General features: G+C 51.4%; 1 protein-coding gene across 7 annotated transcripts in view; it reads left to right on the forward strand.

The window, feature by feature from the left end:
• STIM1 (stromal interaction molecule 1) overlaps positions 1-21372 on the forward strand; it is a 102950-nt gene that overhangs the window by 33657 nt on the left and 47921 nt on the right. For 6 of the 7 annotated variants that reach the window (XM_066990125.1, XM_066990127.1, XM_066990130.1 and 3 more), the window contains one exon: positions 13113-13246. In XM_066990125.1, the coding sequence (XP_066846226.1) occupies positions 13113-13246 (134 nt within the window). The remainder of the gene's footprint in view (positions 1-13112; positions 13247-21372) is intronic. The other variant, XM_066990126.1, reaches the window with a different exon arrangement.

Consider the following 21372-nt stretch of genomic DNA (forward strand, 5'->3'; position numbering starts at 1 on the left):
CTAGCTGCCCCTGTGTATTGTGTTTGATGGCAAGGTTCGGGAGGGGGCTGCAGTGGCAGCCCCCACGAGGAGAATCCAGAAACCACCCCGTAGCAGATAAGGGACAATTTCATCCCGGCCCCAGAGGGGCCCACCGCTGCCCAGAGCCAAGCCATGAGCAACACAGTCCGTGCCTCTGTGAGAGCACATCCACGAAAACAAACATACAAACAAACAAAAACCTGCTGCTCAACAGCAGCTGGGAGAGCGAGGAGTGAGAAACCTCCCCGCAGACACCAAAGTCAGCACAGACGGAGGGGGTGGAGGCGCTCCAGGTGCCGGAGCCGAAGCCCCCTGCGGCCTGTGGAGAGGCCCCTGGTGGAGCAGGCTGCCCCCCCTGCCCCCCCCTTCTCGATACTTGGGAAACTGACCAAACACCACAGCAAATATACCAAAACTTCTAGACGGTTACTTAGATAATGCCTACATCCTCTTTCCCTGCTCATTCAACTTTCCCAACTCATTCAAAAAACAGCTCTGTCAAACATTACATACCACACCTTTAACACCTTCAATAACTCTTCTTAACACTTCTTCCTATCTTTCTCCAGCCTGTACTTTCTCCAAAGTCTCAGTCATTAGCCAACTTAATTCCATACCTTTCTCCCTCATCCCATTTTCCTTCTCTCCTCCTTCTTCCACTCCGGATATTCCTACCTGAAGTGGCCAGCCTGCCCACACTTAAAACATCCCATCAAAGCCTGTCCCTGCTAAGATTCAGGCCACAACACGGGTAGCTTTCCTTGCCTGCCATTCCTTCATCTCTCTTCCCCTCTTTTCCATCCTGGCCCTGACTCCCCCTGAAGATTTTCTTCCTCTTTCTCCAACCCTCTGCCTGACTACCTGCTACACTGTCAATACCATTAGTTTCACTCTCTGCTTTTCCTTCTCATCTCCCCTCTTGACACACACGTTCAGGGCCTCCCACAGGAGGGCCCCCCAGTGACTGTTCACTACATCCCCCCCACCTTCTGGAGCATTTTCTGTGCATCTTGCCAGGCTTCAATCACAAAATGAGCTTTCAAGAGCCCTTGGGATACCGGGTCCTCAGGATTCATCCCCAAGTACTTTCTCATTCTGACCCCAAGTCTCTCATATGATTTCTGTGTTGCACACTATTATTCTTCCAGCCAGGATCGGCAAGTGGTTATTTCTGCCCTGCCGGTATTACCCCTGGTCCTGGAGGATGAGTTCTTTCCCATTTTTGTATTGCAGCTCTCCTCCTGATCATTCCCATTTCTTTCCCTGTAAACAACATATTTATATACATAATTCCCCCTCCCCAAGAGTATAAGTTAGGCCCTAGGAAACTCCTAACCTCTCTGCTGGTAAGGAGGGGGGGAAGTTCACTTAAGAGGATACACAGATAGTGTTAGTGCTGTTAGTATCAGGGAAGGCAAAATTCTCAGTACCTCTTCTACCTTGTTCTAATTCTTTTACCAGTTTGGGGTACCTCCTGTTCCCAGAGCTAATGTTATCTATAGTTCCTGTCTCTTCTTTCGGAGAAACTGCTACAGCAGCCGCTGCTGCTGCAGCAACTTGGGGGTTATAAGGAGGAGGTAAGTTATCCAGAAGGTCCCATTTATCACTTGTCTCTTCCTTTTTCTTTCCCTCTTTATTCTGATTTTTGCTCAAAACCAAATTTATTCCTTGTATCCAACAAGCTGCATACTCAGATTCTTCTTCCGAAAATGGAAATTTGTTATTAACATAAAAATTTAAGGCCTGACATACCCAATCTTTGTCAGACCCGTATTTTGGCCAAAATACTGCAGCTCCTTTAATTGGTTCTTTCGTCCAGACTGATACACAATATTTAACCATTTTCTTCCTATCTTTTTCCTTAGTTTTGGGGTTATTCTTCCAATTTCTCAACATCCTTCCTAAAGGACAGTCGGGAGGCACTCCCCCAGGGATATCTCCCTGTCCCCTGGAACTCATATTTCCCATTTTTCCTATCCTGGAAAATGGGGGTGTACTGCCAAGCACTACCCCGTGCAAGGATTACCGCACACCAAATTTCCCTGGTGTACTGCCAAGCACTACCCTGTACAAGGCTTACCGCACACCAAAATTCCCTGGTGTACTCCGAGCACTACCCCGTGCAAGGCTTACCGCACACCAAAATTCCCTGGTGTACTCCGAGCACTACCCCGTGCAAGGATTACCGCACACCAAATTTCCCTGGTATACTGCCAAGCACTACCCCGTGCAAGGCTTACCGCACACCAAAATTCCCTGGTGTACTCCGAGCACTACCCCGTGCAAGGATTACCGCACACCAAATTTCCCTGGTGTACTCCGAGCACTACCCCGTGCAAGGATTACCGCACACCAAATTTCCCTGGTGTACTGCCAAGCACTACCCCGTGCAAGGCTTACCGCACACCAAATTTCCCTGGTGTACTCCGAGCACTACCCCGTGCAAGGATTACCGCACACCAAATTTCCCTGGTGTACTGCCAAGCACTACCCCGTGCAAGGCTTACCGCACACCAAATTTCCCTGGTGTACTCCGAGCACTACCCCGTGCAAGGATTACCGCACACCAAATTTCCCTGGTGTACTGCCAAGCACTACCCCGTGCAAGGCTTACCGCACACCAAATTTCCCTGGTGTACTCCGAGCACTACCCCGTGCAAGGATTACCGCACACCAAATTTCCCTGGTGTACTGCCAAGCACTACCCCGTGCAAGGCTTACCGCACACCAAATTTCCCTGGTGTACTCCGAGCACTACCCCGTGCAAGGATTACCGCACACCAAATTTCCCTGGTGTACTGCCAAGCACTACCCCGTGCAAGGCTTACCGCACACCAAATTTCCCTGGTGTACTCCGAGCACTACCCCGTGCAAGGATTACCGCACACCAAATTTCCCTGGTGTACTGCCAAGCACTACCCTGTGCAAGGCTTACCGCACACCAAAATTCCCTGGTGTACTCCGAGCACTACCCCGTGCAAGGATTACCGCACACCAAATTTCCCTGGTGTACTGCCAAGCACTACCCCGTGCAAGGCTTACCGCACACCAAATTTCCCTGGTGTACTCCGAGCACTACCCCGTGCAAGGATTACCGCACACCAAATTTCCCTGGTGTACTCCGAGCACTACCCCGTGCAAGGATTACCGCACACCAAATTTCCCTGGTGTACTGCCAAGCACTACCCCGTGCAAGGCTTACCGCACACCAAATTTCCCTGGTGTACTCCGAGCACTACCCCGTGCAAGGATTACCGCACACCAAATTTCCCTGGTGTACTCCGAGCACTACCCCGTGCAAGGATTACCGCACACCAAATTTCCCGAGACTCTTCCTTTCTCTCCCTTATCTCACGCTTCGTCCGTCTCCGGCCGCGCCCCTCGCGGAGCTACGGAACCGCGGATCAGGACTCCACACTCGCTTCGTACAAAAGTACGTCTCAATCACACATCACACATCACACAGAGTCTCACCCGACCCCCAAAGCAATACTTAATATTTCTTACCTTGGTCTGTGCACAGAGTTACCGGATCAATTCTTAAAACCCTGAGTGCCTACCTTCTTCCCTTTCCCCACTACTTCACGGATCCTGCCTCTTTAATCAGTCTCGGGCCCTCTGTCAGCTCTCCGCAGAACCGCCACCGTCGATGCACAGGACCGCTGAAATCAGCGGGGCATGCCTTCCTGCTGCTGCGGCGGTGGGGCTCCCCGGTAGGTGACTGGATCCCGGACGAGCCCCCAAATTGTGAGAAACACTCCGTAGCCAATAACTTAGGCTCAGGCGAGGATCTCAGTGAAGTAGTAATTTATTCGCGATTGCAATGGCGGGCGCCCCACAAGCAGGAGAGCGCACCTACTAGTTCCAAAACACAGTTTATATACTTTTTGATGATAGGACCCTCCCCTGTTTCCCCACTGGAGTGGGTAATCCAGGTTCACAATCTATCTGATGCTTCACAGACAATGCCTGGCCTTCAGTTGCCGGCCTGTTTTTGAGATGGTAATGTTTTCTCCCCTTATCTGGCTTGACTTAACATAGTGATTTTCACCTGATTGCTCTAAGGAGTCTGGTTGTCTGCATTTTAAGAGGTCACCTGCTGAGCTTTCTTATCACTGTAAGCATATCTCAATACCACATTCCTTCCTTCTATACAATGTAACACTGCAAAAACAACATTTCTTTTCCCACATAGTGTTGAGCAAGAAGGTTGCTTCAATGTTCTCTTTGCTCATGATGAAGCTCCTTTCAGCTACTAAATCTGCAATGAAAATAGCAGGTCAGAGTTTCTAAGCTTTAGAGGAGATGGGAAGATGGATGAGGTCCCTGTCGTCAGTGCCAGTGAACTGTGTGTGGTTTCTCGATATGACAGGAATTGCGTTGTGCAAGGCTTTCTGCGCCCTGCCTCAGCACCTCCAAAGGAAGGAGTTCTGTGGCCAAGGAACTTGTTCAAATGCACAGAGGTTACCAGACCAGGGAACGTGTGGACATCCCAGTGTTGTTTGACAAATTCACCTTTTGGGAAAATGGTTTTATATATGAGTTTTCACATGCCTTTATGGATAAGCATTATGTGATAAATATAGAGTAGTGACTGATGACTCCCTATACAGTAAATAATATCCAGCTGTACAGTGTAAAATTGTATAAAAATACTGGGAGTATTTTTAAGACAGTGGAAATGGTTATATACTCATAACTTTGTCAGGCTCTATTGTTTGGCAATTAGAGCTGGAAAACCGATGGTTATTTTGCTCTTCTTTTGCCTTGCTCACCATGTTGCTGCTTTGTAGCTTTGAAGAAAATCTCATCTCTTTCATTTTTCACTCTTCAAGTGAGAACAGTAACCTGTCTGTATATACATTCTTTACAAAACCATTTAATGCTTTTGTTAAACTTTTAAAGTTGTACTTGGCATTTTTTTATTGAAAACTAGAGTTTTATGGGAAGAACCCTGAGCAAGAAAGTTATGTTGAGTCCTTGTTTGTATTAACAGAAATATGTAAACGATTCTTTCTCCCCAAATATATGAAAGTATAAGAATCTTTTTTTTTTTTTTGGCTGCCATTCCAGTGTTTATAAGAGCAAGTTATGTAAATCACAATTGTTATAGTTAAACTGCTATTTAATCCTATCCTGATGGCTGTTCTTGTTATACTGCTCAGTGCTACCGGGGACAATCAGCTGTGATTGTATCAACAGAACTTTAAAGATAATGGGACCTTGTAGAAGAAAATTGAGAGAACCTGAAATTTAACAAAAAGAATTCTCGTTAGAGAGAATTTCCCATGAGAAATTAAAGATCTGGAATAAAATATTTCAATGCTACAGAATGACAGCGTGGCTGAGGCTGGGGGCACCCCTGGGTGCCGCTGCTCGCCCCCTGCCCCAGCGGGGCCCCGCGGGGCCGCTCGCCCAGCCCCACGTCCCGGCGGCTGCCGGAGACCCCGCGGAGGAGCCCCCAGCCCCTCTCCGGGCAGCCTGTGCCACCTTCCAAGTACAAATGTCTGCTCTGATGTGCAGGTGGAACTTCCAGGTGGCGTCACTGCCTCGGGCTGAGGCGGCAGGAGAGGTGCTAGGACTGGAAGATACGGTCCACCTCCACCCATGGTCCACCTCCACCCGACCGTTTCTCCTGAGACTTTCTAATCTGTTCTGAAACCAACCCCAATTCCTTGTCATTCAGATTTCAGTCAAGCACCTGGGCCTAAGTGCCTGTCGATGGCTTCCTGGGCGGCCGCACCCAGGGCCCTGGGGGGAGATGGCTCCTGGGTGGGAGATTGCAAAAGACCTTTTGTGGTGCAGAGCAAGCGCCAGGCCTGGCGATGGGAGTCCAGGAGGAGGGCAGGGATGGAAGATGGCACGTGTTAATGGCACCCAGATGGGCAGACCATTGTCCCTCACTGCCCGGAGGGGATGGGGGGAAAAGGGGCTTGCCTTCTGAAAGGAAAGGCGGACTGTAGTGCTTCAGAGGTGATGGTGGGGAGATAACGAACAGGCCTGGAGGCCAGCAGCCCGTGAGGGGACAAAAGACTGCTGCTGACTCAGAGAGGTGGGATGGGACGGTGGGGTAAGGACAGGTGGTGGTGTCAGCCCCTAGGGGACACGGGAGGCACGCCACCACCCCAGGTCCCGGCCTGGGCTTCCATCTGGCAGCTCGGGGCCTGTCTGTACAGACTGCTGTAGCAAGGATCAGCGGAGGACCTTCCGGAGGAGGAGGGTGTTATTTAAACAAAACAAACGTCACGCTCAGCCTTTCACTCTCTGAAGGTGCCTCACGTTGTGCGTGTGTCCGAGCAGCCTGAAGCGGGGTGTCATTTTGTGTGGCGTGGAGGACAGGGGAGGCTGCCTGTTACACCCTCGTCAGGAGGAACCCAAGGGGTGACCTGGCTTAGGAGACGAGGGTTATTACGGTCAGGTTATTAGATTCAGGATCTTGCTTAGCCTTCCATAAATCTTAGGCAAGGTTGCTTGCCCCGGTCTTTGTTTCTCCATTTTGGGTATTTTTACAGCTGCACCTTGTCTTCCTGGCCTGTGGTGAAACCTTGTGACCACTCTTTATCAGTGTCAGGTCTTCTGCTGATTAAATCACCCGCGGCTTATTTAGGCTTTTTCTGGCCCTGATGCAAACAAGTTCCTCAGTATTTACGAGCCTGCTTGCTGTTGATTGTTACTTGGTTATCAACACATGCCATTCTTGCAATGACTGCTTTATTGCTTTCTGGAACTTGCACAGAAAAAGATTTCCAGTCATGCTTCATTCTTAGTGTTTGGGCTACAAATACCAACACATCATCGTTGTGGTTGCAGGAAATCTGGGCAAGATCACTTCAGTGCATGTGTCTCGTTGCCTGAGTGCTGGACAGACCACTTGGAGAGACATGTTTGGGGCTTAAGGATTATGTGGTTAGGAGACTGTTAATAAGAATAAAACCACATGTTTTATAATAAAATGACCTTTTTATTCCCTGTAAATTGAACTTTGACACGGTGTTGCTACATTAATTGCTATAATAATAAGGTTCAGAACAAGATGATCACATAATATTTTGTGAGGTATCTTTTATCCTGATTTCATTTTTCCTGCTGAAGTCAAGCCCAAAGGCAGTATGAATACAATAACGTTCTGTTTTCTTGCTCTTTTTCATTGGGATGAATGTGACAAATCACTGCAGAAAAGACCCATCCCAAAGATATTAGATAACTTTGTGATAACTGTGAAAAAAGCATGGAGGGAACAAATTCTTACAGCGTCGGAGAGGAAAACCAAATCTGCACAAAGCCATGTTAAGACATCCAATAATATTTAACGTAACTCTGCCAAGTTCCTCTCCCTTTCCCATTAAGATCAACAGAAAGTACCAGTCAAGAAGTCATTTCACCCTGCTTGCTGTGAAGCCTTTGAAAACACCGCGCAGCCCTGCACGATGGTCGGCCACCCTTGCCTCCCTGTGCCGCCTCCCAAGGTGGGGTGGAGGAACGGAGGTCTCCTGGCGCCCTGCCGGGGACACACTGATTCACCTTCTACACTGGCACCACTTTTCGCACCCTGCTGAGTGTAATGTTGCCCCTGGCTGCTGCTTTGGGTTGCAGCGTGTTGCTGCGCTGGATGTTTTCCCAGGGCCGACTGCAGGCTCCGTGAGCCAAGGTGGCTGCTACCTCCTCCTGCTTGCTTCCTGCAGCTGGCCCTGAGCCCTGTGGAGGAGAGGATGGCCCCAGGGAGGAGAGGACAGCCCGCTGGGCTGGATCTAGGCAGAGCTGCCCCTGCTCACTAGCTGCTTGTGGTCCCCAGTTCACAGAGGTGCTGGGCTCGCTCCCCGGCCATGCGAGAGTTGGTACAGAGCAAACTTCCAGATCCGTGTGAGGTCTCTGCAGCACCCAGCAGCCTCCCCTCGCCCTTGAGTCAGCCTCCAGTATTGCCTCTGCGAGACATCTTACCTGCTCTTTTAGAACAGAGGGGCCAGCTTGCCAGGGCTTTTGCGTGTGGGGGGGTGTTGTCTTGGGCAAAGCTGAACAGATTTACTAAGTTACTGACTTTTTTTTTTTTTTTTTTTTTTTACATAAAGCAGCAAAAGATGAGCAGACAGCAGTGGGTCTGTGAGGTAACGTGGACTGGAGAGAGAAAATGGCTGTCCATGCAAATCCATTGGGTAGTGGTGGTGGGATCCTTGCACTGGGAAATCGGGCAGGGGGGGCCTCCTCAAGTGTCAGCTGCAGTGAGGCACAGTAGGCCTGATTTTTCCGAAGCCGAACTGTTCTACATTTTCTCCTCTTTTTTTTTTTTCGCAGCTGTACAAGGTAGAAGGAGACTCCGCTAAAAATGTTTACCTTTCTAGTTAATAAACTATAAATTCAGCCCGAATTCTGCCAGTTCTAGGCCTGGCAGTCCCTGTAACTCACAGATGTGTTCTGATGCAAAAACGTAATGCCATCGGTCACCGTGTCCTAAAAACGTTCTGTGAGAGGTCCCAGCCCCTGAGTGGGCAGGTGCCCAGCTGGGCCCGAGGTCAAGGGGCTGCGTGGAGGGGTTGTGGCCCAGGAGGTGGAGCAGGACGGTGGGGCTTGGTGGTGCGGCTTTGTTCTGACCGTGGTGGATGCACCTCACAGTCACCCTCTAGTAATGGTGCTAATTCTTGTTAGTTAAGGTAGATTCCTGGTCGGCCAGGTTTGCACAGCTGGGAGTTTCTTCTGATGAGGTTTACATTGCAGCATTGATAGCCGCTCTGGAAACGTACTGGTAGCGCTGGGACGAAGCCAGCCGAGGACTGCTGTGGCGGTATTATCTACTGGATCTCTACCACCTGGTGCGCGTGGGTGTGTGCCTGAAGTCCGGCTTCTAGCTGGTGCTCTTTTGCAGCAGCAGGTTAACCTCAGGATTCAATGCCAGACAAAGACTGCACAACCTACCCTCTGGGTGTGCCCCGACGGGTGATCAGTTTTCCCAGTTTTGTAAGGAAAACCCGTGCCCCCCCTTGATAAGTACCTGCTTGTCTGTGGCGGTTATGCAAGGCCCACCTTGGAGAAGAATGGCGTATCTGCAAGATGTCTGTGCCTGACGCTCTGTGCCTGTTAGGGGAGGGTTTGTTGTGCCGCTTGGAAGCGTAACTGAAGGTGTAGGTCACGGCGAACCTGTGGTCCCGGCTGCTGGCGCTTTGCCTGCGGGGACACCATCTGGAGAGCCCGCGGGAATGGTCTGCTGACCATGTTTGAAAAGGGATTTTCTGGTAAGAACAAAACCAGTTCTGATCTGTAACGTACGTGCTGAAGGTGCCTGTCCTAAAGCCACAGCCAGAAACTGAGAGGACTGCACCAGCATAGCTCAGTGCTGTGCATACGTTCGAGGTTTTAAGGGTTTATCTTGCAATTTTTACCCTAGTGTTTTTCAGTTAGAAGCATGCTATTCTTAAAAAGCTATGAAGGACAGACCAGACCTGGAACGCTAGCGCAGTTCTAGTTTCTGAGATTTTTTGGTCTGTGATTCGGAGGGCTGCCACCCCTTCCTGGTGCAGCAGTCCATGTCCCGGATCCCGATTCTCAGGGAATGCACCCAGGTGGGTTTGGGTGGAAGGGCAAGGGGCATGTGTGGGTTGGGAGGACCGGTATCCACACTTGGAACAGAACTGAATAAATAGCTCGGTTGGAAGGGACCTTCAGGGATCGTCCAGTCCAACTGCACTTAGTGCTGTTGTTAGCAAGATGTTTAGAGGTTTGGATGCAGAATGGTGGCAGTTTTTACCCTGCATCCATAGGGTGAAGTTGCTCACCCAGCATTTTCTAGCGTAGTTGCCCACTATACGTTTTCTTGAGGTGGTTTGTCAAGCACCGTGAGGATATCACTCTTCTGCGGAGTACTGAATGACGGTCTGTTAAGATCTCCTGGACAGAACTCACAAGACTGATTTCCTCTGAGGATGGTACTATAAAAAGAGTGTATTATTAAAAAAAGTAAATAATTTTATGGTGTATGGTTGTATTATGCACTTGTATATTGAATTAATTCAGTATTCGAAACACACTAGTGCAAGATCGATAGCTAAGATCTTAAATACATTTGTCTGTATGTGTATATATAAAGACATCAGAAATAAGGGTCACAACCATAATGTAAGAATTCGGTCTGATTTGAATAATGCTCTGACATTCATCTAAGTGCTTCTTGAGTGGTTTTGTTTTAGGCAGAATATAAATTTGAAGTACGTAATTTAAAGTGTTGCAAATAAGGAAAGTTTAATTTTAACTCTGAATCCTTGGCTTATGTTCCTCAAAATTAAAACCACAGTATTTTATTCAGTCTGCTGACTGGGGGAGCATACCTCTAATAAAGCTGGTTGTGAGACACATATTTAGTGTAGGAACATAAGACATAGAAAATCAACAGTTACAGCAGGAAAACAGCCTTAACATATGCTATTCTGCTTCTAGGTGTATGTGTGTGTTTGTTTGTTTGTTTGTTTTAATGAATTCTTAGAAATATTTAAGAATGAGTAGGCTTATGGCTGAACCTGCTCTAAGTTTAGAAACTTCGGTAGCTGATTTAGAGTAAACTGCAGTTTGCTTGGCTTGATCGTCTGGTCTTACACAGATGTGTGAAATTCTAGAGAAGCCAAGACAAAACAATGGTATTTGCATTTGTTTGCGTGCTTCTGTTTGCTATCTTAATGTACATTCTCTGTATTTGTTCCTTTTTTTCCATTCTGCAGAGGCAACAAGTTCTCCCCTAATATTAACCTGTCTGCAGGAGCAAAACTTGCTCCTCGAACAGCTGTACTGGGGAGTGGCCGGGTGCGCGTTTGTGTAATCGGTTTACCTTGGGTTTGAGGTTTTGTTTGGTTCTTTAGCCAGTCCAGAGAGGACGAGGGATGGGGTTTCTCTGTGAGATCTGGAAATACACATGATATCAGCTAGTGTTAGTCCGGTGTCCTCGGTATGGGAGGCTCTGCGTTTACACGTGGAGAATGGTGCAATAACAGGATCCCGGACTGCTTGGAGGCACCCCTGGGTGCCGCTGCTCGCGCCCTGCCCCAGCAGGAGCCTCCTCCTCTCCGGGCCGAGCAGCCCCAGCTCTCGCAGCCTCTCCTCACGGCAGAGGTGCTCCAGGCCCTCCCGCACCTCGGGGCCCTGCGCTGGGCTCTCGCCACCAGCTCCAGGCCTCTCTGGCCCCGGGAGCACCCCAGGGGCGGCCTCCCCAGCGCGGAGCAGAGGGGCAGGATCCCCTCCCTGCCCCTGCGGGCGCTGGATTCCCTCTTGTCTCATCACTGGAGTTGAGGCCGACCCCCAGCTCCCCACCCCTTCCTTTCAGGCAGTTGCAGAGAGCAATAAGGCCTGCCCTGAGCCTCCTCTTCTCCAGCCCAAACCCCCCCAGGTCCCTCAGCCGCTCCTCACAGGACTCGTGTCCCAGGCCCTTCCCCAGCTTCGGAGCCCTTCTCTGGACACGCTCCAGGGCCTCGATGTCCTTCTGGTAGCGAGGGGCCCAAAGCTGAACCCGGCACTCGAGGTGCGGCCTCACCAGAGCAGAGCCCAGGGGGACGAGCACCTCCCTGCTCCTGCTGGCTGCACTACTCCTGACACAAGCCATGATGCCGTTGGCCTTCTTGGCCACCCGAGCACACTGCTGGCTCGTGTTCAGGCGAGCATTAATCAACACCCCCAGATCCTTTTCCTCCGCACAGCTTTCCAGCCACTCTGCCCCAAGCCTGTAGCGCTGAATGGGGTTGTTGTGGCCAAAGTGCAGGACCCAGCACTGAGCCATGCTGAACCTCATCCCTTGGCCTCTGCCCATTGACCCAACTTGTCCAGATCCCTCTGCACGGCCTTCCTACCCTCCGGCAGATCGACACTTCCCCCCAGCTCGGTGTCATCTGCAAATCAGATTATATGGATTTTTTTTTTTAAATAAAATTTTTAAGCTTGGGTGAATTTAATGTTCAAAAGTCTTTCCTACCAGTAGTGTGTCTGACTCCTTGCTAATTGTGTGAAGATGTAACAGACAGGAGAATAGTCCAAATCATCTTCTTTGGTAGCAAGCTGAGTGAGCGTTTGTTTATTCACAGTAGATACAGAATGTGTAGCAGCAGCAGAAAATGCTACTTTTCCCCCAAATAAGCTTGTCTGGTCTTGAAAGGATCATCTTAAGAGTTGGAATGAGATTTGAGCTCTAAGTCATTTGGACTCTTCTGCCTAAATTCCAAGGAATTCACTCTGAACTCTGATTTTTTGAACATGAGACCTTCTAATGGGAGCTGGGCCGAGAGCCATGAAACTCGCTTCCCATTGATCTCAGAGCAGTCACTGCTGGATGATTCTTAATCGTTATCTACTTAGAGTGAATCCAGTGCAGCATCTGTGAAACAGAAGGCTTTTTTCGTAACACATCATTAAGGACCTCACCTTTGGCGGCTGTTTTTAATGCCCGTTGTCTGTGCTCGTGCATCAGCGTTGCCTTGCTGGTCTGCAGCCGTCTCGGTGAGTCACACATTGCCATGCAGCAGCACCATAGATGGGATGGAGGAGCCAAGCTTGACTGGTGCTTACATGGACTCAGGCATGTAGCAAAATATGCAGTGTTAATTTGAAACATGGAAAAATATGTGAAAACAAGCCAGAAAAAATCTGTTTCATAATCAGGAAGAAGGCTAACTTTTTTTTTAATTGGTGTATTGCATAAACATACAGCTGTGACTCCCAAACACCGTGCCAGCGCTAGCAGCCTCCAAGTGAGGAGTGGAGCGGGTGAAGCAGGAGGTGCGCTCTGCCGCGGTCCTCCCCTGCCGCTGGGGCTGGTGGCGCTGGACGGAGGAGCCGAGCCCGGAGGAGCTGAGCCCGGCCCCGGCTGCCGCAGCGGCGACGTGGAGATGTGGGGAGCGTGACCCGGAGAAGAGCAGCCTCGGTCAGGCCGTGGCCTGTCCTTTCTTGTTAGGATTAGAAATTTCATGGGAAATCTGGCAGTTGCACTTAACCCTGCTGTGAATGAGCACTGGGGTGCTTTGTGTAGGGTTCAGGGAACGCTTCTTCGAATGCAAGATGCCTAATGAGCAAACAAGGCGGCAGGTTTTTTGGGACAGGCTATGTAATGTTGGTGTTTTCTCCCTCAGCAGAATTCTGCCGAATCGACAAGCCCTTGTGCCACGATGAGGACGAGCAGCTCAGCTTCGAGGCTGTCCGCAACATTCACAAGCAGATGGACGACGATGCCAATGGCAACGTGGACGTAGAGGAGAGTGACGAGGTTAGTACTCGGCCGTTCTCCTGTCCTCTCACATAGTTTTGTGCTCCTGTACAGGGCCCGGGAGGGCTGCTCTGTTACGGGCAGTGTGAATGTGGCAGGGGTGCCTGAAGGCTGTTGGCTGTCCTTTCCATCTGATCTGGCAAGGAAGCAATGGTCCATCATGATCCAAGTTTCTGATCCAAACACTGTATTTCAGTACTGTAATCTTTAGTGTGCATGACTTTTCTCCTGTTCGATGGGTTTCTAGCCGCTTAATTTTTGTTTTATATACAAGCTTTTATCAATTTATTCCATGGTGGAAAGACAGGTAGATCTGTTTACATGGTTGTTGTTATTTCATTGCTTGCTTTTTTAACTCTGGAGTTGGGAAAGCCGTCTGATTCTGATCGAGCCTCTCTTTGCCATATCGATGAGCGAATATGCTGGCTGCTGTCTCCTTCCCATTACAGTATTTACTCCGTTGTTTCACCATGTGGTGGTTTTGCTCAGGCGGGCAGCAGCCGAGCTCCCCCACGGCCGCTCTCTCACTTCCCCTCCTCAGAGGGCAAGGGGGAGAAGAAGGCATACTGGGAAGAAAAAACAACTCACGGGTTGAGATAAGGATGATTTAATTAAAGGGAAAAGGAAGAGGGGAAAAGAACAAGCAGAGGCCACGTGGAAGCACAGAGAGAGAAAAGCAGTCACTCTCTACTTCCCATCAACAAGCGGTGTTCAGCCATGTCCCGGGAAGCAGGGCCTCGATGCTCATAGCAGCAGTTTGGGAGGACAGACGTCTTTATAACGAGAGCTGCCCCCCCACCCCCCCCTTTCCCCTTTCCCACCTTTTGTTGCTGAGCGTGACACTCACGGCATGGGATATCCCTCTGGTGGGTTTAGGTCAGCCGCCTGGTGACGGCCCCTGCCCACCCCCTGCCCACCCCCAGCCTGCTGGCTCTGGGGGTTGGAGGAGTCCCGGTGCGGTGCCAGCACTGCTCAGCAGCAGGCACAGCACCGCTGTGGTACCAGGGCTGCTCTAGCTACACGTGCAGAGCACAGCGCTGCATGGGCTGCTGCAGGGACATAACTCCGTCCCAGCCAGACCCAGCACACACCAACCCGCCTGAAACTGTTACAGTACGTTCGTCCATACTGCAGAAAAAAGAAACTGTTTTTTGTTGTCTTGGTCACTGAAATTTTAGCTGATAACTTTAATAAAGAGAAATAAAGTCGTTGTTTTCCTACCTTAGCGACAATAGAAATAGCGACTACTTGAAAAGAGAAAGCTTCGCTACCTGTAGTGTCTCCTCAGTTGCAGTGGATGCTCGTTTAAAAGGCTCAGGGCTTCCAAATGTTGGAAGCTAAAAAGAACAGTGTCGGAAGTTAAAAGAACAAAGACTGTCAAGGTGATCTGGCAGCCACAAGATCCCCGTTTTCCCAATTCCTCAATCTGTTGCAGAACCACTGGCTGGACAGGGGTGGCTCACAAGGCTCGGGTGCACGATGTCTGGCTCTAGGGCCGCAGGAGCTTCTTGAACGGTGGAAGCACAGGTCTTGTGCCAAGTCCATGGCACGCGACCGAGGCTGCGCTGGGAGCAAGGGCTGCTGAATGATCTGAATTCTTGGCCGCGGAAGGAGGGGAAGCCGGGGCCGCTGCTGAGCCTGGTACCCGGCACGCGGGTGGTGAGCCTGGCAGCCCCGTGCTGCCGCTCTCCTGGAGCACGCGCTGCACCTCCTGGCGCTGGGAGAACCGGAGGACCCTCGGACGGCTTACAGGAACGCAGCCCGCGGCTTCTGGGCCAACAGCTTCCATTTTTTTCTCATTCTGATGCGTGTGTCAAAACGGAGGCACCTGTGTGGTGCTGTACCGTCCTCCAGAAGCCCTCCTCTAGGACGCATTATTCACAGTTCTCAGATGCAGAAATGGAAGTCCAGGGAGGTGAAACCTTCCACCTGGACTAATGCAGCAGGGGCAGAGCCGCTCGTGACAAGGCCCCTGTTTCTGGGAAGATCGCAGCCCCCCGGGAAACAGCACGGCAGCCTAAAGCTGAAAGCGGTGCTGATGGGGAGCCAGCGGTGTGCTCCCGCTGGGTGGATCCGGCTGATTGTTCCCGTGTTGCAGTGCCATTTCCTCTGCCTAAATTCTGCTTCGTGGAGTAATTAAAACGAATGAAAAGCTTTCATGAGCAAATGAAAGGCTGTGGTGCTGGGCTTGTGTGAAACGAAAAGCTCTTGGTCGCATTTCCTACAACGTGGTGTTCTCCCTCGAGGCCGCTCTTCGCTCAGCCACTCGCCCGGGGGCTGCAGCTGCGCTGCCCGGCCGCGGGGACCGCGGCGTCCCCCCGGAGGTGTGCCGCGGTTCCTCCAGCCCAGGTGACACGCGTGGCCGTGCTCTCTTTCTCAGACGTGGCGCGAGGAGAGCCGAGGTAGCTGCTAGCGCTGCTGTCGGGCAGGAGCCGTGCCGTGCCGCTGGCGCTCGTCCAGCCCGGGCCCCACGCAGCAAGGGGGCACGTGCGCGGGTTCGGAAGAGTCAGAAGATGCCCAGCAGTGCTGCAGCGGGGCCGTGCCTCCGGCTGCCCTGTGCTTCCCGCTTGCGGGTTCGTGATGGGAGAAAACTTGCAAAATACTGTGTACCTCTCAGCGTAACCCAGCCGATGTCGTGCACGTGCATCTTCTCCGGGGACTGAAGGTCTTTTTCTTCGGCTTCCCTTTCGGAGTTAATGAGCATGCGGCGCACTGGGAGCCCTCGTGTGCGTGTGCAGGCAGCCGGCAGCGAAACGGCGCTTGTGGCTGCTCACGCAGCGGCAGGCAGGGCCGGTGACTCGGGGCGCGCACGGGGCTGCGAGCCTTACCGCTGCTGAGCCTGAGACTCGTGCTGACGTTAAAGCTGCTCTGAGTTAAACGTGCCGTGAAGGCTTTGAAGCCCCCGACGGTCCCATTCTGAGAGGTTTCTTTGGCCAGCCTGCTCCTGCCGGAGCCGTTCCCCTGTCCCCCCGTAACCGTGTTTTAACGCCCTGTCTTTGGCTGCGGGACAGCTGCTGGGGATATTGTTTGAAGGAATGTGCTGCACCACAAATAGTTCCTCTGGGCAGGCTCCCCTCAGTGTGGGTTTGTGTACTTGGGATTTATTTTTTTAACAGGTGAATTTGAGACAGAACAAAATGAGCTAACATCTTCGTGTTGTTCTGGAGCAGAGTGTGTTGGTGACGGGTCATTCCCGCATGGATATGTTGAGCTTAGTTGGATGAGCTGCCTGGTAAACCACATTTCTCCTTTGGATTCATCCGATGTCAAATGCTTTAATTAAAAAAAAAAAAGTTTCCTCTGTTGAGGATAGGTTGATGTAATTCTGAAGCTTGGCTTTAATCACCTGTTCTCCAGAGGCATTTGCAAGCTTCAGCAGAGGGCAAAGGTCCCACAGGCTTTCAATCCCAGGGGCACGCGCTGAAATGCTGCCCGCCCTGTGTGGTCTGTCCTTCGGCCCGCTCCGCGCGGAGCAGGAGAGACGCTCGTGGTGAGAACTGCAGCTGGGAACCTTGAATTTGCATTTGTTGTTTTGGCCCTTTCTCTCCGGGATAAGTTACGGATATATTTTGTTTGGATTAAAAAGACTGTACAGAAGGGGAGTGAGAGGCAGATAATAAGTTTATCTTTACAATGTTCTAATTCCAGGTAGGGTTTGTGAGATTTCATCCAACAACTTCATGCTGTCCTTAGACCATCACTGCATTTTTCCTTTCTGGAAGTGAATTTTCAATGAAGTTTAGGATGACATCAGTGACCTCAATTAAAATGAAAGAACTATCCCTCGTGGGGAGATCTTCTAATTAGCGATCTATTTCTGCTCTTCACACTCGCTCAAAAGGCAGCTCCAGCTGTTTAGGGGCTACTCTGATTTAGGTTTAAATCGACGGTTCTCTCAGATGCTTCTAGCCTGGTTTCCTAAGGAAACAAGGTTTGTGTTATTGCTCTGCCATTCCCCAGCTCCTCATAATTTCTGATCCTGTTGTCTCGCTCCAGGCATGGTAGTGAGAAAGAGGTCTTGAAGACAGAAGTTTCCTGGAACTTTTCGTGAAAATCGGTAGCTCAGAAAAGACTCTAGAATCGCATGCTGCCTGGGGGCATGCTGCAGGTTGGGCTCTGCCGTTACTTAGCCTGTTCTGCTCACTTGACGCACGCGCAGCGCTGCGCTGGTGCTCCTGGGGCACCCCTGCCCTGTGCAGCTGCTGGGATTTGGGAGCGTGGGAGGGGGCTGAAGGTTCGGGGAGGAGGCGCAGGGGTCCTGCGAGCAGTTGGAATTTCTGCAGATCAAAAACCACAAGGCTAATCTCCGGAAAATCGTTCGTCATGGAACTGCTGAGTTTTGAGCGTGCTTTCAGCCGGCGAGACAAGGGGCTTGCATTAAGCAAAGAACCTGTGCAACCCCAGATCCCTGCCCCTGTTAGAGAGGAGAAAAATGAGCTGGTCAGGCTGCTCGGCAGGTGGAGAATTAAAACGTGGGTGTCTGCGTTTAACAAGGTCGTATAACCCTGAAAAGGTGCTGCAGTTGGTACTTGGGGGGTGCTGCACCCCCCCGCCCTGGGGTGCAGATGCCTTCAAGTGCCTGCAGCGCCTGCAAGGGGAACCCGAGGGGCCGGAGCCGGAGGGGACGCTGGCCCCTCTGCCGGCAGCGGCGTGCTGTTCGGGTGGAAGATGAGGTGAGAGAGCTGAAGGTGCGACGGTTTTCCGGGATACACCAGAGGAATGGCTGCGTGACGCAGCGGGCAGTGGCTTAGGGCTGCCCCTCGGTTTGGCTTGCCGGGTAGCAGGCTTAAAACAAACAAGAGGAAGCATTTCCCACCTGATTTTCTGTAACAGGCTGTAGCGGGGCCAAAGCTGTAAATGGCTTCAGCAGGGATTTGGATGTGGTCCCTCCCTCAGAGCACCGCGGCTCCCCGGGTGTCCGTACGGGACCCGTTTGCCTCCTCCGGGCAGCGTTGCTCTCTCCGTTACCCCGCTGTGTTCGTAAAGGAGGCTCTCCAGCCACGGGGATTTCTGAGGGCTGTGCAGCAGCCGGTCCTTGAGTCTGATGGGTACAGCTCCTTCTTGTTATAGAGAGGTGGGATAAATTATAAAAGAAATCTGACCAACGAGCAGCGTTTACAGACTGATTCTTCCTGCGGTGGCCTCTGCTCACGTCGGCTGCTTCTTGTAGTGGCTGTTTCAGAAAGGATGATGGAGGTTTTGTCTCGCCAAACGTGGTGAGGAGCCTCCTGGCCTCTGCATTTACAGGCTGGCTGGGGCCCGCAGCCCTCTGGAGGTCGCCTGCTCCAGCCCCAGCCCGGGCAGGGCCACCCAGAGACACTCGTCCAGGACTTGGAGTTTTGGGTCTCCAGGGATAGCACCGGCCGTGTGTTCTCAGTGCTCTGAAGTGCTGCTTTGTAATGGTTTGCAACGAGGTTGGCATTCTGCGCGCTGGTCCTTTTGCTGGGGGTTTGGACATCCGGGTATCCCAGGGCTATTCTACATGCACGCATGTTAAAATGCACATCGCGTGCGTGCTCAGGACAGTTGTCTGTGTGCATGAAATCTCTGTGGCGTTTTCTCCAGTGGAGAAAAAATGAGAGCCTTACAGCTTACAGCTAGGAAGCTGTTCCTGCAGTGGGTGTGGAGATGTGAGAAGTGCCCTGAGAGCTGCTGGCACGTCAGTGTGCAGAGCAGGAATTGGATTTATTCAGATTTACCTGTGCTGTCTGGCAGCACGTGGGGGGTGGAGAAGTCACGTTCAGCACCGTGTTCAGAACATGCCTGAAGCTACTAGATGCGGGGTTAGCGGGTCAGAAGCTGTCATACCCACTACAGCTGAGAATATCCTGATTTTCTAATGTGGTTTGGAGACAGCAAGTGACAGCAGCGGCCCTGCAGAGACCCTCATCGCCAGGCAGGACCAGCTCCCTGTGAAGACCAGTCGAGGCAAGCTTTGGCTGACTTGCTCTGTTTGCACTTTTGTTTCTTATCTTTTCCGTAGAAGACACTAAGAGAAAAGCTGCTCTTGACATTTCCCTGGGCTTTGGTGCATGCGGCACCGCTCCCCCAGCTCTCCCGGCCGGCTTCGTGCAGGCATGGCATTAACGGCTTGTCTGAGGAGGCAGTGGCCGCATCCTGCATCGACTGAGAGGTGTCCCTGCCTGGGACAGGCGGCTGGACCGGGTGGTCTTTAAGGTCCCTTCCAACCCAGACCCTCCTGTGACTGTCATCCCGGCCCCTGCCCGTTCCCACTGCTGGCAGCACCGCGAGCGTGCTCGGGGGCTCCTCCGGATGCCGGGTGCCGCAGGGGAGCTGTGAGGGATCACTTTCCCTCCCTGTGCTCCCCGAGCTAAATTTACAGAGCAGCAGCTGATCCCTGCGTCCCGGTGGGAGCTCGCAGCCGCCCGCTGTGTGACGCCGGGTGACATTGCCGCCGTCCCTGTAGGTCACGAGCTCCAGCAGCGGGAGGCAGACCGCGGCGCGGCCGCTGCCGGCTTCCCCTGCCGCTGCCGGGGGCCCGGCTGCGTCAGGCTGCACGTGCTGCACCTTCCTGGAGGGTTTGGTCCTGCGTGCTCACCGAGGGGCTGCCTGGTGCTCGGTGGCAAGGTGGGAAGGGGAGCTAACGCTTTCTGCAAGCTGGAGAGCAAGAGGGCAGACAGGCGAGAGGCTCCAGCGACAGACACCTGGCGCTGGCATTGGCAGCGCCCCGAGTGGGTTTGTAAAGAGGTCAGAAGGTTAAAATTGCCGTGGGTATTTTTAATAGTCTATCTACTATTAAAATGCAATCTCTTTATGAGTAGATAACTTTTTAAATAATTCAGTTACACTCTTCACCTTAAAAAACCCGTGAAAAGAAATCTGCTTGCTAATCACACACTGAATCGTGCAGGTAGGGATTTAAATGTGAAATGATCTTTTAATTTAGTTGATATACTAGGAACTGGAATGTGAGCGATCTTCTTCCTTCTGTTTCGTGTTCACATACTCTTGCCTGCCTCACATCTCCTGAACTCCTACCCAGAGTGCAGTCTCAAACCTTGTTGGTCTTTCCCACTCTCTCTCCCTCGTTTTTTCTGATCTGATTTTCTTCACTTCTCCTTGGTGTCTCCCGTTTCTGCCCCATCTTCCCCTGAGGCTGGAGGAGGATGGGAACCAAACAAAGACGTTGTTGTGATGGATGCGCTCCCTCGGTGAGCTCTGGTCCATCTGCAGACGATGATGACAGTAGATAAATACGTTCTTTAGTGGCTCAGCCGACAGAACCAGCACCAGCCCTCACCGCTGCCTAGCACCTGATTGCCGTGGGTGCCGCTCGTCTTTTACATTGCTGTTGCTATTTTGCCTGTGATTTGGTTGCACAGTATTAACGTACAGGAAGCAAAAATGGAAATGGAGAACGGTTTAAGCAGAAGGCAAATATTGACCCCACAAGCTGGTCAGGAGTATTTTGGGACTGAGAGAAGCAGGCTGCAAGCATCAGCACAGTGAGCTTGCGGGCTATCCTTTACGTCACTGCAGTCTCCTTTTTTCCATTATTTTTCATTTAATTGAGTAAGCCACTGGATTTAACTTTTCAGAAGACGTGTTAGGGAGCTGCGTTGTCCCGGTAAGCCCGCTCTCACTGGGGGAGCCGCGGTCAGGCGCCGGTGGGCCGGGGGCGACGAGGAGGCCGCCTCCACGAAAGCAAGGTGCTGCCCTCCCTGCAGCTTTCAGAGGGAGCACACCTCGGCTCCTGCAGACGGCACGGGCTTCAGCTTTCGTTTGAAGTTGCAGATCACATCCAGTAATAATAACTATTTTATTTTCATTGTTACCGCATTGACGTAAAGTCGGTTCCACTGTGCTATTTAGTTGAATTCTGGGAGCAGTTATAATCCGGAGCAAAGTCTGGAATCCCCACAGCCCAGGTCGTATTATTATTGTACTCTATGTTTATCTGTATTAAAGTCAATGGAATATTAATTTAACTTAAATACTTGCAGGTTATTGCCTGACTTGTCTTCCCAGATTTCAGAGGTGCTGCAGAAAACGTCCGTATTCAACCTAATAGGTCATTCTTGTGCAGAAAAATAAAAAATAACTAACTAAATAAAAATAACTAACTAATGCTGTAGCATTGCGTGGGGTTGTGGTGACCAAAGTGC

Source organism: Anser cygnoides, chromosome 1 (assembly GCF_040182565.1).
Source record: "Anser cygnoides isolate HZ-2024a breed goose chromosome 1, Taihu_goose_T2T_genome, whole genome shotgun sequence".
NCBI lineage: Eukaryota > Metazoa > Chordata > Aves > Anseriformes > Anatidae > Anser > Anser cygnoides.